The sequence below is a fragment of the Ictalurus punctatus genome, chromosome 1 (genome assembly GCF_001660625.3).
Source record: "Ictalurus punctatus breed USDA103 chromosome 1, Coco_2.0, whole genome shotgun sequence".
In the NCBI taxonomy this organism is placed as follows: Eukaryota; Metazoa; Chordata; class Actinopteri; order Siluriformes; family Ictaluridae; genus Ictalurus; species Ictalurus punctatus.
In genome coordinates this window covers 17,712,995-17,729,067 of record NC_030416.2, presented here as the reverse complement: position 1 = coordinate 17,729,067, position 16,073 = coordinate 17,712,995, and the positions used below count along the sequence as shown (strand labels likewise).

Sequence of the window (16,073 nt, the reverse complement as noted above, 5' to 3'; positions counted from 1 at the left end):
TACTTGACATGCTAAATCTTATAAATATACATGAGATTATTTTTTTTTTGGCACGAATGTATTTTTCCTTATTTTTAAATTGCATGAAAAAAGCAAGGATATGTTATTCCGAGAGGAATAAAATGTGGATGTATTAATAGAGAGTTTTTTAAAAAATCAGCAAACAGTCCAATTTACTGTTAATTATCATTAAGCACATTGAAATGACACATTAGCATTTCAGACAGACTAAAGAAAACAATTCAGTGGCTCTCCTCTTGATCACCCTGTAATTATCATTCTTTTGGCTGTGCTTTAATGAACAGAGAGTGTAGGAAAAGCTCATAAGTACATGTTATGGCCTTTTACCACTAGGGTACCCACAAAACTGAAAAATGATATGTCTGGTTCACTATATTTTCTGCTTCCTGGCATAAGTATAGGTTTGTTTTAAGAGGGAATGTTAATTAATTGTAAAAGGCTTTATTTAACTAAACAAGAGATTTGCTTTATTTTATTTATTTTATTTATTTATTTATTTTATTTGACATTTTCTGGTTTAAAAAAATCCTGCGCTGCTTTATTATATGCTCTTATACCACATCAATCCATTTAAGGGAGCATTAATAAATGCACATTATATTTGCAGTGAAATTGATCATATAAATAATCATTCAGACTGTAATATCTAACAGAAATAATAAATTGTTGTATCTTAGCTCTTTTTAATAATCCCACACCATGAATACCCCAAGCATGCGGTGTTTTTTTTTTGTTTTTTTTTTTAATAAATAACGCTAGAAAATAATTCTTAATATTCCAAATCATCCAAATGAAAAGGATATAACAGCATGCAGGCTGCAGCAACAGACACACAAAAAAAGCACTGAGCTCATATTCCCCTCCCCCTAAACAACTGGAATATCTGTCCTTTATTGATTATCTATGCTACTGATTATATTCATAATCATTTGGGCATTATATCATACTCATTATATTCATCAAAATTTTCTCCACTGAAAAAAATATTCTAGTAAAGAATATGCATTGTGCTGTTATGATGTCATTTACATTGATTAAAATGTTTTAATAGGAAGATTTTGCTTGTTGTGGATTCAGATTTTATTTAATATTGTTGATAAATAACCTCATTGAGAAGTGTAATGATATCACTTGGTCTCTTCTACTGGCATTATTCAAATGACCTCAGTGAGTACACTTTGGAGAATACTGTGTTTATATACCACAAGGATCCTCAAACAGAATGCCTTTTATATTCATATGTTTATATTTTTTTAAATAAATAAAGCTGTATTTAAGTGAAATGTATGCATTTGTATATTTTGTCTCAGGTGTAAGAATGTTGGTTTTAATATAAATATTCAGAGACCTAGTGCAGTATAATAATAATAATAATAATAATAATAATAATAATAATAATAATAATAATAATAATAATCACCATTGTGATCATCATAATATTAATCATAATAATAAATACATTATTTTCAGGATTATATTCATTTCAAGATTTTCAGAAATCTCAAATCTATTTACATATTCACCAAAAAGCTAATTTCTTAAATAAAACATTGACCATTACATTATTTCAAAATGCAAATCAGCCCTTTATGTCACTACTTTATTTTAAGCTGCACAGATTTTTAAGATAATGTGTATGATTATAGGTACGTAGCGATTTCTATGTTCTTATCACATTTGGGCAGATTATCGCTGTTTATCCTGTTTATTCTAACTGTGGCCTAAGCTCTTCTGCCTGCTTCATCTGCACTAATCCATTTACACTCCAGAGCGTAGCTCACTAGCCAACACCTACTCAAGCTTGCCTGCTCTGGCCTAACACATGCTAGGAGAAGCACATTTACATGAATATATTTCTCTGTCAAACCCTATCAGTGCACATCATTCACACATACGCTAGGACTGGCCAGCATGTATAAGAGTCTGATTCATTTGCCATAATCACCATGGATTTATGGCTAAAACTGTCTGCGAATAGTTCCTGATTTGAAATGAATAGCATGAATAATGTCAAATGATCCCATGTAATTATATACCCTTAATTATGAATTTAATTAAAATAAATGTAACTAAATATGTCTAAATTTGAGTCTAGTGCAGAGCTTAAAAACTGGCTATGTTTACCTTTTCTTTTGGGTCAGGTGGATATTCTAAACATATATAATATACAGTACTGTGCAAAAGTTTTAGGAACCCTATATTTTTAGTACAAACTTTGTTACAGTTTTTTATTTTATGACTTCTACATTATCGAGTCAGTACAAAAAATATTTTAGATTTACAAGCAGTAAGTTTTCTAGCACAAAATTAAATGTTACAGAAAAATGTTTGTATGTCAGTAAAGAAAGCAGCACATTATGTAAGAGACACTTTTCAGACAACAAACACAATGAAGGCTGCTGGGTTTTGCTGCAAAAATAAGAAGCAAGTGCGACAGTCAAAGTCTCCAAAAGAACTGTGTCTGGTTCTGCAAGATGCACAATAAAACTTACAGCTCATTTCCTTATAAAACTGCACTAATTATACCGGAGACTGCTAGTTTTATTTAGTTTACTGCTCTTTACGGTATTTTTATTTTTTTTAATGTAGAAACATTTAATTTCATTATTTTGTAGGCATCTTTGCTCTACAGCATTTCTTTGCATGTGCCTAAAACTTTTGTACAGTATATATATATATATATATTCAATTTGATAAAATTCATAATATTTTTATTATATTTATTATATTTTTTAATTAATTAAAAATTCAATAAATTATTTATGTGTCCGTATTTATTTAAGATGCTATTCCCCTAATGGGGTTTTAGAGCATACACAATAGATCTATCAGAAAAACGATTAAGGGACAGTAGGGACTACTATCCCTATATACTACTGAGCTGCCTGAATGCTCCATATCACCTCCTACCCATTCATATGTCCTCATTTCGTTATTTTTATTTTTCACCTACATACAGCATGAATCATCTAGCTATAATGTTTACTAATAGGAATCCATTTGAGGACTCTTCAGCTCGATCATTATATTTTCAGCTCGTACAAGAGGAGAACCTAAACACCTTTAAGTACATGCTATTATGGGAGTTCTAGTATATATCCGTGTGTAGCTCTACTGATTCCCCGTCTTCCCTCAACTTCCTTCAGGAACATAATGTGGTTTCTGCAAATAAGATCTGCAGCATTAATCAATTGGAAATGTGCTGCATTAGCGAGCTGCATTTCCGACGGCTGCCTCCCCTCAGCAGAACACAAAGGCACAGGCAGACATTAAGTTCATATCCTCAGGCTTATTGACTCTTAGAACAGGCGCACATCATCATTATACTGATTCTAAGAGCTGATACCACACATTAAAGTCCATTACATTAATTATGTGCATGCTACTTATTTTTAGCTTATGTGTTTGAATGTTTTAGCCAGGTTTGTATAAGAGGACCATGTGTACTTTATCGATTTATTTCAGGTTAGCTTGGTCGATCCAACCCAGAGGTATTTTTTAATAAGAGCGTTCTGCCTGCTGGAGCTAAGGTTCATTTAAATAGCAGTGTATGAAATGTATCCACATCAGTGCTTCAGAGATAGTACCAAAGCAATATATTTAAAAAGCAATTTATTTACCTAGGATTGGAGATTGCACAGATTGAATGGAGGAGTCAGATCCACTGCTTCCAAACTCTCCATGGACACCACTCATCCCATTCTGGTGCGATTGCACTCTCTCTCTCTCTCTCTCTCTCTCTCTCTCTCTCTCTCTCTCTCTCTCTCTCTCTCTCTCTCTCTCTCTCTCCCTCTTCACTCCTTTATCTCACCCCACTTCACAAACTCTTGTGACTAATATTTCTCCAGGAGGAGTTTGAGTAAAAACCATTTCAGCTTGGAAAATCCCCAGCAGTCTCAAGAGAAGTGACTGGAATGAGTTGAAGGATGCTTAATGCTGAAATAAAAATTACTGTAAAAATAAATAAATAAATAAATAAATAAATAAATAAAAACACAAACACAAATTCACTCTGTGAGATGCATGTATTTGTTTTCATAATTAATACACCATTAGTTCACCTGGTAGATGTGTGCACGTCTGTGGACATGCTTGAACCTGTGAGTTCATGTGTGAGAGTGTGTGCAGCATTGAAGACTGGTTTGAGGTAGATAAGGTGATAATTCATGAATGAGGCTCTTCATTCATCGCCTCTGCTCACACTGGTCTGTAAACTGCGGTCTCTCCCAGGATGCACACTCTTAATGAGGGCCTGGCCTCCTGAGCTAACACCTCCTAGAGAGTGAGTGAGAGAGAGAGAGAGTGTGAGAGAGAGAGAGAGAGAGAAAATGAAATTGAAATTGAGAGAGAGAGATTAATCAGGATGATTAATCAGATCGCCTAAATGCTCAATGCCCCCCCCACCACCCCCCCCCCCCCCCCCCACCCCGTGGGCTCACATTTCAGACTGAGGCTCTTAAGTATATCTCTCTCTCATAAACACAGGTTGCTCAATCTTATTGCAGAGCATCTTTGTCAAAATGGGGGACAAGAAATAAATGTACATTTGCAAGGCAAGTTAAAGCTACACAAACCTCTCTCTCTCTCTCAATGTTACTGATCAGGAATAATCAGTACCAGCACAAGATTGTTCCAGTTCTGCCTCTGGGCTTAGGAGCTCTTATTGCACTGTCAGGCCACTTTTATTGCCAATTCACTTCATCCCTAAATGAGGCTCATTGTGATGAAATAGGATGTATATCCTTGATCGGATTTTAATGCAGAAACGTTCATTACTTGGAAAAACTTTGTTGCTCTCATGCGTAATATTTTACATGATATACTGAGATTAAATATCCTACCCACATTTCTATAATAGCTTAAATTAGTCATTATGGAAGAAAAAAAGTGATGCGTTTTTTTATTATTATTATTCTTAATATGTCATTTGTCATTTTATTAAGTTTTGTTGCAAGGTGTTAAAATTTAACCACACTACAATGACTGGGACATTTTGCCGTTAAATGAGAAATTATTGAAACCAGCAAACACCTTTAATTACACTCGATTGCTTTTAAGCAGAGTTTCTAATTCATCTTAATCTCTAGAAAGCACTTTCACCCGCAACAGTTTGAAATGGATTTGTTTATCACATTGGCGTAAGGTTGTTGTGTACGGTCTCCTGATTGTTCCACTTTGTTGGCTACGGTGACAAATCCAGCGATGTTTTCTGGTGTATCATTCAAATGCAAAGCAGGGCCATCCACACGCTTGCCCTAGACTCCTGTTATCTACTGAGTCTCAAGACACTGAGGAGAAGCTTGCTGATGTGTGAATGGCTTTACCATGTGCAAAGAGCAACAGAAGAATATGCTTCCCATTGTAGCACCATGAGGGCTTCTTTCAGGGTGAAAGAAAGAGCCAGAGAGAGAGAAAAGAGATTGGATATTCAAATTGTAATATTACATTAGAGACATGGTGGTGTGCAGACAGCTAGTATGATCCTCACTTGCCTCAACAATATAATTCGGAGTGTGATCCTCCCTCTTTCTCTTTTATAACCCCTGTTAAAATAGTTACTGTTGCCTTATTGTAAATGATAAGCAGGACCGTCTCTAATGATGTGAAATACTGTGACAATTCTAGGGGAACACGGTTAGAAGGAGGGGCCTCAAAAACATATTTGAATACACTTCATGTATATGAAATGCAATCTGAACTTGAAGGGAGTTTGGGCACGGTTTAGAATTTCTAGTTATGGTTTCAACCTCTATTAGAATGTACATCTATCATTCATGTGCATTTTTTTTGCTAACTGTGTGCATTTGATATGACTCAGAAGTGTAGTCCCTTGTCTTACTCAGCTATTCATGTCTATGTAGTAGCGTAGCATAAAGAGGAAGTGGAGTTCCCCAGTCAACTTCCAGAGTGGAGAGTGGCACTGTGACTATCCTCATCTCTATATCTCTCTCTTACTCTCTCTCTCTCCTTCTATCTATCTTTCTATCTATCTATCTGAGTCCAGTATACTGTGACTCAGCTCAGTCGGCCTTGATCCAGGCCATAGACAGCAGGCAGCCATTTGGAACAAGCTTATTTAGTATTGCATTATGGATGATACATGAGTGTGATGTTCTCTCAGGCCAAGATATTACAGTGGCTTATCTTGATGTTGGGTGCTGACATCATCATCATCATCATCATCACCATGATCATCATAACTTACTGGGTGTGAAGGAGTTACTGATTAAACCAAAGACCTCATGAAAAAAAAAAACTCCAACAGACTATTGATACAAATAAGAAGCTGAATTTCTTTAGAACTGTTGAATTACTCAATATTGCTGATTTGCTCTTGCACCACATTACTCAATACATCACTGTCAGAATTACTTTACTGCACGAATCGAGCCCTTTGCCGTTCGTTATCAAATTCTAAAGGAATAAAAACTAAACACAGAGGTATAAAAGTTACTCAATCTTCCCATGTTCCGTTTAAAGTCGTAATTACAGGTGAGCACTTTGTCATAATGAGAGCATGACAAAACGACCCATAGCTCTTTCCCAGGTTAAACACTGGCAGATGGAGACTGTCGACGGCTTAGTTTGCGAGCAGAATTAATTAGCAGTTATGGCAGCTGACACATGAGTTTCACACTGACCTGCAGTTAAGAATAACACTTCATTTTGAAGTATTTGCAAGAGCTGTCCATCTTACTGGCAACAGCACAAGCTGGCTAATTTATAATTAATGTTTATTTGGTCTCTGTGGTATAGTAGGAATAAAGTGGATATTCGAGGAAGCTAAGAATGGACCGAGGGAGGTTGTTCCCAGAAATATCGGCAATAGCTGATGTATTTCGTATACAGAGTATGTGGGGTTCATATGAGGACACGGTGTGACGAGAGGATTGGGAGAAAATGCTCTGTTTTCCTTATCCAACAATGCAGTAAGAGAGCTGAAGCAGGTGGCTAGATGAAGGGAAGGGCAAGCATTTTCTCCAGCTAAAGTGCAAATGTTGCAGGTTATTTCCATGAAGTTTCATCATGGTAGCAGCCAGGATTCTCCACTCTCTGCTAATCTGTTGTTCTGCACCAGAGCGCTGGTTGCTTGGCAGGAATGTCCTGCAACTCCAAACACTGGAGTTTTTAAGCTGCTGTGTACTGGAATTGAACAGTGTGTGCTGTGTGTATGGATGTGTTTGTGTGTGTGTGAGAAAGAGAGAGAGAGAGAGAGAGAGAGAGAGAGAGAGAGAGAGAGAGAATAAGCTTACCACCAGCAAATAGTATGTCTACTGCAAAAATTATAAATCAGCATTAAAAATTGATTGAGAGATTTCCACTCTTACATGCATGTTACACTCACGAATCTTATATCTGTTGTACTGTACATGAACAGAAACACAAAGAATCTGATTGTCCTAAAGTTAAAAATGACTATTTTGTTGTTGTTCAATAATATGGGAGAACATGAGAAATTCATGAATTCTGTAAAAGTGCAAGAAAAGTAAATAGCCTGGAGTGAATTTGTGAAATATAAATGTGCTGTGAGTGTTGAATACAGGCTTCCATTACTGTGCTCTTTGTTAATTAGATGCCATTTTTATTGCCAACAGCCTGTGGGCTCCCTGATGGACTGCTGTAATGATATTTGAGTCTATAAATAAAACATTTAAGCCCACAGTTAAATCCTGTCTGACCTTATTGGTGTGTATTGCAGGCACAAGGCCATGGAGATGCTCCTTGTTTTGTGAAGAAGAAGAAGAAAAAAATCTCTACTAACATGAAAATATTGCTTACTTGATCTGTATTAGTCTGCTGGTTATGTGTGAAGAATTCAATATTATAAACAGTTCAAAACAATTCTGTTATTATCTGGGATGCTCTTTTATTACAGTGGATACACCCGTATTTTCATCACAAAAAGATTTGAGCTCGCCTGCACCTTTTGTTCCTTGTGCGTCCTGCTGAGGGCAGATAGAGCTTTGACCAAAATTACTGATGAAGTGCCATTCTGTCATCCGGAGAGATCAACTCTTCAGTAGCGCAACTCAGACACAGCTGCAGGAGCCTCTTATATTGCAATAAGCTCTAATCCTATTGTTTGATCTAATTATTTCACTTGCAAGGCTCCGCTGACGAAACCAATGAGAAAGAGCAGATGAACTATATTCTGTCTCACCACACAGCCATACTGCCTCACTGACAGACAGAAACTGACAGACAGAAAGACAGCACAAAGAGGTACTGGCCGATGAAGTCACGTAGCCTTTAGATATTATCCAGGTAACAATGAGAGATTACATCATATCAGCTAGCATGAATTCTTCATTGTCTCTTATTGATTTCTTTAGCAGTGAGCGTCTATTGTCCAGAGCGTAAAATGGAAAGCCATTGAACTTGAAGGATAAAACATTTATGACAGTCTAGGGATTTGAGAGACACTCATGAAGAAAGAAAGGCTTCTACAGAACAACAGTAATAGAAATATACCTCTGGGTTCACCCATGCGTCTTCCTTATGAACAGGACAAACCTAAAGATGCATTTTGCGGCCTGTGTGCACTGAGCAGCCCGTGCACCTGAGCAAGAGCTCTGCCCAGAGCATCTCAGATAATACACAGATGAGTCAGAGAAGAGAGCAGAGGCTGCTGGAGGTGAGTATTGATCGTGGAGGCCACAGACTCACTCAGGACGATGGGACACACACTCTGAACTGCGCAAATCAAGGTAATTGTGATGGACTGAAGGCCAGCAATCGATGACTGATTACGCCACTGAAACACAACATCTGTTCGCTGCCACTTGCCGACAGATCGCTTTGATTACATTTAATTATGTAAAGGGTCACTGGACCAATTAAATTACAGCTCAATTATCCCAGAAAGTGGAATTGATAAGGGAGGGCGAAATAATAATTACTTTACAAATATAAGCATTACTATATTTGAAGCTTTGTATGTAAATGTTGTATATACCATGACATGTCACTTAGGACATGACAAATAAATGTGAAGGACATCATGAAAGGGGATTAATGTTTGGTGGTTTCTTGCATTCAAATTATTGTTATATTTGGTATAAATTAGCACTCTGCACAAATAGATAATACATAAAACTGAATTCAGTATGATGTTCTATATGAAATATCATAATTATGATCAATGCATTTCGAGCTCTCCATAGTTCATCCAGATTAAGACAGAATGGGATTTCTGCCCTGGTTTAGATGAGACTATAATACAGCTTAAAGGTTATTTCTTAAATATACTAATTTATATTCATATTTAAACACAGGTCATATTCTTGATGGAACAATCTGCACAGTTTTTGCAAGGAAAAAGGAACAAATAAATGGCATGTGCTTACACCCACAAATCACGCGCTTACACACACACACACACACACACACACACACACACACACAAACATGGAGAAGATGCTTCCCAGGTGAGCAGGACACAGAGGTCTTAAATGTATAGGGACATAAAGTGAACCAGCTCACCTGCTGCGTATATGCCAGCTCAACCAGCCTGTGATTGTATCAGTAACTTGATGGTGGGAGGTAGTGAAAGAGAGAGAGAGAGAGAGAGAGAGAGAGAGAGAAGGAGGGGAGGTTGATGACAGTTCCCTGCAGAGGTGAAACTTCTCAAAGGCATCGAGAGGGAAGATGACACTTCATCCGCCATCATTTGATGGGACTCAGGGCGGGTTATGGATCCTGTCACACAGCCAAATAAAGTGAGGAGAAGCAGCCGCATCCCAGGGCGATTTTCCACCCATAGCCTACCCGTAAATGTCATCCATTATTGATAGGAAAAATGTTCAGGCTTATTAGTTTTAAAATGGACACTTCTTAGAGGAATCATCACACATAAAAGGGGAGACAACAATTCAAGACTATTGCTTAATATAAAATTATTTTTTTCACAATTTGTCCATTGTGCAATAGTGAACAGATATATATATATATATATATATATATATATATATATATATATATATATATATATATATATATACACACATATATATATATATGGATAGATAGATAGATAGATAGATAGATACAGTAACTATACAACTATAGAGTAAAAGAGTTCAGTGGTCTGTGTAGAGAAGTCAGTGTTAGATGTTGTATGCAGCAGAGGCCGTGCTGGTTATGCTCATTATTTTGTGGTTCAGAGACACAATGCTGCCATGACACCATTGTTCACAGCAGTGTGCAACTCCACCGAATCAAAGCAGAATACCTGGAAGTCCAGCACTCAATGCATAATAAATAAATATTAATATTAATATCAAACACACTGGGTTTGTAGAACAACAAAGTCTAAACGTTGTTTATATCCTAGTTCATTCTTTGCTTCTCATCTTTCTATCTAATTAATTACATTTTTGTTAATCTCATACTTTTAAAAAACTGTAAAAGGTAAATAAAAAATAAACAAAACAAAATTTCAAACAGCATACACAGAGTTCAAACATTATTTCTCTTTAATTCTCTGAACTAAAATAATGATAGACACCAACTAACAGTGTTTAAATAGTCCAGCAAATAATAGGCACCCACTCAGCATAAGCAGATAGCTGATATTTTTTCAGTGCTGAGATGATTTTCACAATGCTGACATACCGCCGAATTTAAAAGTCAGATCATGTGTGAGAACAACTGCCAATTCTTCCTAATTCATTTCTCTACCCCAGAAGTTTAAATGTAATGGTACACTCTCTATTTCCAGGGTTTCAACAGGGTGAAAATACTGTTCAGAGGATAGATGACTACTTGCTGCATGTGTCAAAATTCAGGGACAGTTTTTTACCATGTAGACTATTAGAAAAGAGACTAAAGGACTCAATTAGTCATGAAATGTGCATTATAATGAAATTTGTATGACCTGATTAAAAATGTTCCCATTTCCAAGTAATAATGAGAAATTATTTAAAAATATGCAGAGAACTTCACCGACTCAGTGACATGCAATCTTAAAGCGGGAATGATCACATTAAGCTGGAGACTGTCCTGAACATGTGAAAAGGATCATGAGGAACGGGATTTTATTCACAGGTAATTGTTTTAAATGCAACATTGTGACACAATTTCAAACACCAGTCTTGACACATGTATACCGGTGCAAGAAAGCATAACAAATCACTGAATCATTTTCATAATGTTTATATTCCTATTTACTACTATAAAGAAACTATGACGATTGGTGAGAAACATCGGTACCGTCATCAGTAAAACTACAAAAAAAAAAAAATACAATGTAATCTTTTTTTAAATAAAATGGTAACTTTTACATTATATAGATACAGGATACAATGTATAGCTATTTAGCAAGTTCTATCTATCTATTAAAAAAAATGTTTTAAATTTTTTATTCAGAAATATTCATAACAGATTTTTAAAATGGATTTTGGACACCTAAATTAGCGAAGATGTACGAGAAGTAATGTTTTTGAGGACAGAAACAAAAGGCTACATATTTATTAGAGTTCAGTACAAAATAAGAGATTACAGTAGAAAAATACTGACTGAAGTCATTGCCAACTTTGGATAGGGGTTGGAAACATATTGATTTCCATATATTTGGGAAATTTGCTGAAAAACAAATAAAAAATGAGTGATATCAACTAGTATACATCATGGCTCATGAGGGCCTGCAGTCCACACCTCGAGGCTGCACACTCATTTACATAACTCAAGGGCTATATTTTTGCTGCATCATCAGAAAAAAAGGGTACATATCTGGGCAGTTGACAGTAGGTTGACAACTTATCAACTTACTTTCAAATTATGAAAAATATTTTGACGAGAGCTTTTATCCTTCCAAAAAAAAAAAAAGAAAAAGAATTGACAATGTTATCTGAAATGGCAAGTCAGTCTCTGGCAAGTTACAAGATAGAAACTTTATCCAGAGCACGGGAAATTAACAGCTACCCGGGTCTGACTGCTCAAACAGTCAATCAGCTTCTGTTATCTCAGGGCGGATGCAGCCTAACTGTGAAATCCCAGACCAACGTTCACTACAAGTCAATTAAATGGGAATGTGCAATGTGTAAACTATGACTTTCAAAGAATCTAGCTGAATCTGATCCACAATGTATGCATGAATGAATTGAAAACTTGTATGAATTGTGTGAATGTGAATCGCATCTATTGTTATCTTTGTACATCTGGTTTTAGATCATGGATGGCTACCCACACCTTGTGCAGTTTGCAGGGAAGTTTTTTTGTTGTTGTTTTTTTGCTCAATTTATCCTGATCAGGGTCCAATCCCAGTAACACTGAGCCTGAGGTGGGAAACACACCATGGAGGGGACACCAGTGCATCACAGGACACCATGAACACATATTCACACACTTGTTCACACCTACGACAATTTAGCATAGCCAATCCACCTATGGCATGTTTTTTTTGGAGGCGGGAAGAAACCCACACAGACACAGCGAGAACATGCACAGAAACTCCACACAGAGAGTAACCTGAGCTCAGGATTGAACCAAGGTCCAAAGAGATTGCAACGCTAACTGCTGTGTCACCATGCTGCCCCTTGCTAAGTAAAGTATAGAAGAAGTCATTAGGTGTTAATAGGTAAAATACAGGGTGTCCCTAAAGTCTCCATACATAGGGGACTATGTTTGCCTGCACCATGTCGGTTGAGCCTATATCTTATTGGATGATCCGCAACACTTCCAGTCTTTCTGAACTTGTTAATAAATTTGGCAGCAGTGTCATGTGTGATGTGTTTGCCATGTTTCCTGTTAAAGTTTATCACAAGCTTGCGACAGCTTCCTGATCCAGCCATGAGAAGGATTTCAATACATTCTTCTTTCGTCTTAAAGTCTATCTGAAAAATATAAACTAAGTATGAAACATTTTGGAAGACTTTTTACTAAAAAGTGTTCATTTCCCCAATATATGGAAACTTTTGGGACAAACTGTACTTATCATTTGGTATAAACTGCAAATGATACTGTCTGGATACTGTAAACTTTATTTATGTCACTGACTGTATTTTGGATTAAAATATATATATATATATATATATATATATATATATATATATATATATATATATATATATATATATATATATATATAAACTCTATACTTTATTATATTTATTATATTCATGTATGTGATTTTTGTATGAAAGAGTTTAACCGAATAAACAAAGCTTTGACTTTGTGTGTCATGTTATTAACTATGTATTTTTCCTTGCATTTTCTTTTGAAGTGATGTGCTTCAGTTGAAAAAAAAATTGTTAAAGCTTTGTATCTTTTAAAGAAAAAAAAATCAAATGATTATTGACATAAGCTGATACTCAAGGTATTGATAAAGAAAAAGATTGTATCATACCATCTGTACTGCTTGGTTTTATAGTCCACAACTGTGGAAGAGTAGCCTAGTGATTTATAGTCCCACTATCTGCTGTCATCCAGAAGAGGATGGGTTCCTCTCAGGGTTTCTTCCTCAGATCATCTCAGGGAGTTTTTTTTTTCATTGCCACTGCTCATTAGGGGTTTAAATATATCCTGCTGAAAAAAAAAAAATAGAAACCCTCATAGAATTTGTAATGGTTTTAATGGTTATAATGGGAGTTATCCTGGTTTTAATGTTAACTGTAATGGTCCCTGTAGGTCTCTACTGACAATCTGCCTTCTATTGGTAGCATGTTATGTCTAGTGGATACCATTAAGGACCAATAATGGTAATGGTTTAATGGTTAGCCGATGGTTTGTAATGGTATTTGTGGTGAAAACCATTAGAATTTCTACGATGGTTTCTATTGTTATTTTCTTCTTGAGCAGGGTAAATACACATCCATGCAAACAAAACTAAATTGCATTGGAAAGAAAAAAAAAGTGAAAGAGATTTCCAGACCTGATGCTTGCTCAAGACCCATAGTAAACATTCATGCACACAATTATACTCCCCTCTACCATCGAATAATGGGATATACTTGAGATTTGAACATGCTGGTGCGACTAGACTGGGTAGTTTCGATTTTCAGCACGATTTCACGATCGCAATTCTCCTCTCTGTAAAAAAATGACCCTCATACAGATGGTAGCTCTGTCAGTCATGCTGAGACTCTGGAGCTGTCAGTGCTCACACGCATCGCCGCCCTGTGCAACAACAGTCCAAAGTTTGCTGCTAAACTTCCCCTAGTCCCGCCTGGGACTGCATGACTTTTTCCTCCCCTTGCCTCTTGGAACCTTTGTACGTTATTCGGGTGCTTTAACAGTGAATCCGTGCTGGTTTTGGCTCATTTCCAGGCTCTCGGAACCACAAAAGGACGGTTTGGGGAAAGTGAGAAGGAAGGAAGGAAGCCGTGGCGGTGTGTAGTGGAGTCTCTGCTCGCTGCTCCTGAGCCTTCAGACGCGTTAGCAACGCCACACAGAGCTCGCTGGACTTCACGACTGCATTGTTTTTGTTTGTTTGTTTGTTTGTTTGTTTAAATCTTCATTTATTATATTGTTTTATGTTCTTTGAACTGTTTTGATTCCGCGACAAAAAAAAAAAAATGGCTAGAATGCTGAGCAAGGACTTGCCGGATATCGAGGTAGAAACACTCCTCCTCTCTGCTCCTGTTTACCCATTCTCACTCCTCGCCATGTTTATGTTTACCATTTCTACAGCTCGGTAATTCCTTATATAGCCTAGTCATGCCTGCAGCCCAGTCTTTCAGCATAAATCTTCTATATCTTCTTTTATAAATCTTATATATCTTCTTTTGTAAAATTTATTTTAATGATCTAATGCTTTCTTTCATGTCTCATATTTATCGTTAAAAAGTCGAATGTGGTGCTCGCAAGCTCCTTTTCATTAACAACAACAACAACAAAGTTTTTGGTAAAAGTTAGTTGCACAGCTTTGTGCAAAAATGTAACTATTCTTAGATTATTTGCAGTTCTTCTCTTTAATGCCATGCATGCGAGAGCTGTGATGCAATAGCCTATGTTGCTATATATATATATATATATATATATATATATATATATATATATATATATATATAAAATAAAAAAAGCCCCAGAAACTTTTATGAGCAACCTAGAAATTCATAATGAAACGACTGTAATTATTCCTTACCTAGGCTTTTCTCAGACATCTGGCTCATCTTTTAATTACTTAGTCTTTTCTCCCCGTAAAAGTGGCTTACTCATCTTTTTTATGAAGCAGTTATATTCTAAAAAGACCAGCTATAATAAACACAATAATAGTATTCTGAGTTATTCTAGTTGTCTAGCTTGCTTTGTTTACTATGCTCGGCTTAATTCAGTTACTGTTAAATAATGCATTCCTGCAGTCTATAACTATTTGCCATGTACACCACTTCTCAAGTCATGTGAGTCATGTGTTCCTTACGTTGTCCACCGAGACTTTTAGGAGGTGGTGAGGAAAATCCAGCCTATCACTGGAAGTCAGCACAAACCATTCTGCATTCAGCACATCAATACGTGCTTTGATGAGTGTTACTGGAGCTGGACTGAAGCAGATGGTGCAATGTATATTACTGTAAAGTCTGCCTCTGCGATTGTATCCGAGAAGTTTATGATTAACTGATGCGACCGAGGTTGAACTTCCGAGTGATATGCACATAGTTCTTTGACCACTGTTTTCTGGGTGAAGCAGAATTGAAGGTTTTGCAAAGCCAATATTTACCAGGCAAGGTATTGGACAGTGAGTGAATTTTCTAGCACCTTGCCCAGCATAAAATATCACACAGTCAGAGAATCCAAGTAAAAAGAATGATTTATTATTCAGTTATTACATTATTATATCTTAGTAGATATTAGTAATAGCAAAAATATATATTTTTGATTGCATAATAATGACATTTGTATTTCAAGTGAACATGCGTGCATGATAAGAAAGAAAATACAGGTTATGTAGGATTATTTATAGCCATTGGAGAAAAATGAGACCTATATAATATGGATTACCTTAATAAAAAGATGAAGTGTATGCATTCTAAAGATGACCACAGCAGCTGCTGACAGAAAAATCATTAGAGCTATGAAGGAAAACCCAAAACAATCAAAGAGACTATAGGCAGTCT

General features: G+C 36.2%; 1 protein-coding gene and 1 long non-coding RNA gene across 4 annotated transcripts in view; one reads left to right on the top strand and one right to left on the bottom strand.

The window, feature by feature from the left end:
• Positions 1-4,033: 4,033 nt before the first annotated feature.
• LOC108268621 (uncharacterized) lies at positions 4,034-16,037 on the bottom strand. 2 transcript variants are annotated; one of them, XR_006982798.2, is made up of 4 exons: positions 15,104-16,037; positions 13,367-13,545; positions 9,505-9,720; positions 4,034-4,296 (listed from the first exon to the last, which is right to left on the bottom strand). It is a non-coding gene; the product is annotated as an uncharacterized LOC108268621 (long non-coding RNA). The 2 variants fall into 2 exon arrangements; XR_008396845.1 differs by having other exon boundaries at positions 15,380-16,037.
• Positions 14,108-16,073, top strand: part of dpyda.1 (dihydropyrimidine dehydrogenase a, tandem duplicate 1) — a 153,162-nt gene continuing 151,196 nt past the window's right edge. The window contains exon 1 of one of the 2 annotated variants that reach the window (XM_053682147.1): positions 14,108-14,573. In XM_053682147.1, the coding sequence (XP_053538122.1) occupies positions 14,535-14,573 (39 nt within the window). In that variant the 5' untranslated portion in view covers positions 14,108-14,534. The remainder of the gene's footprint in view (positions 14,574-16,073) is intronic. The other variant, XM_017473660.3, reaches the window with a different exon arrangement.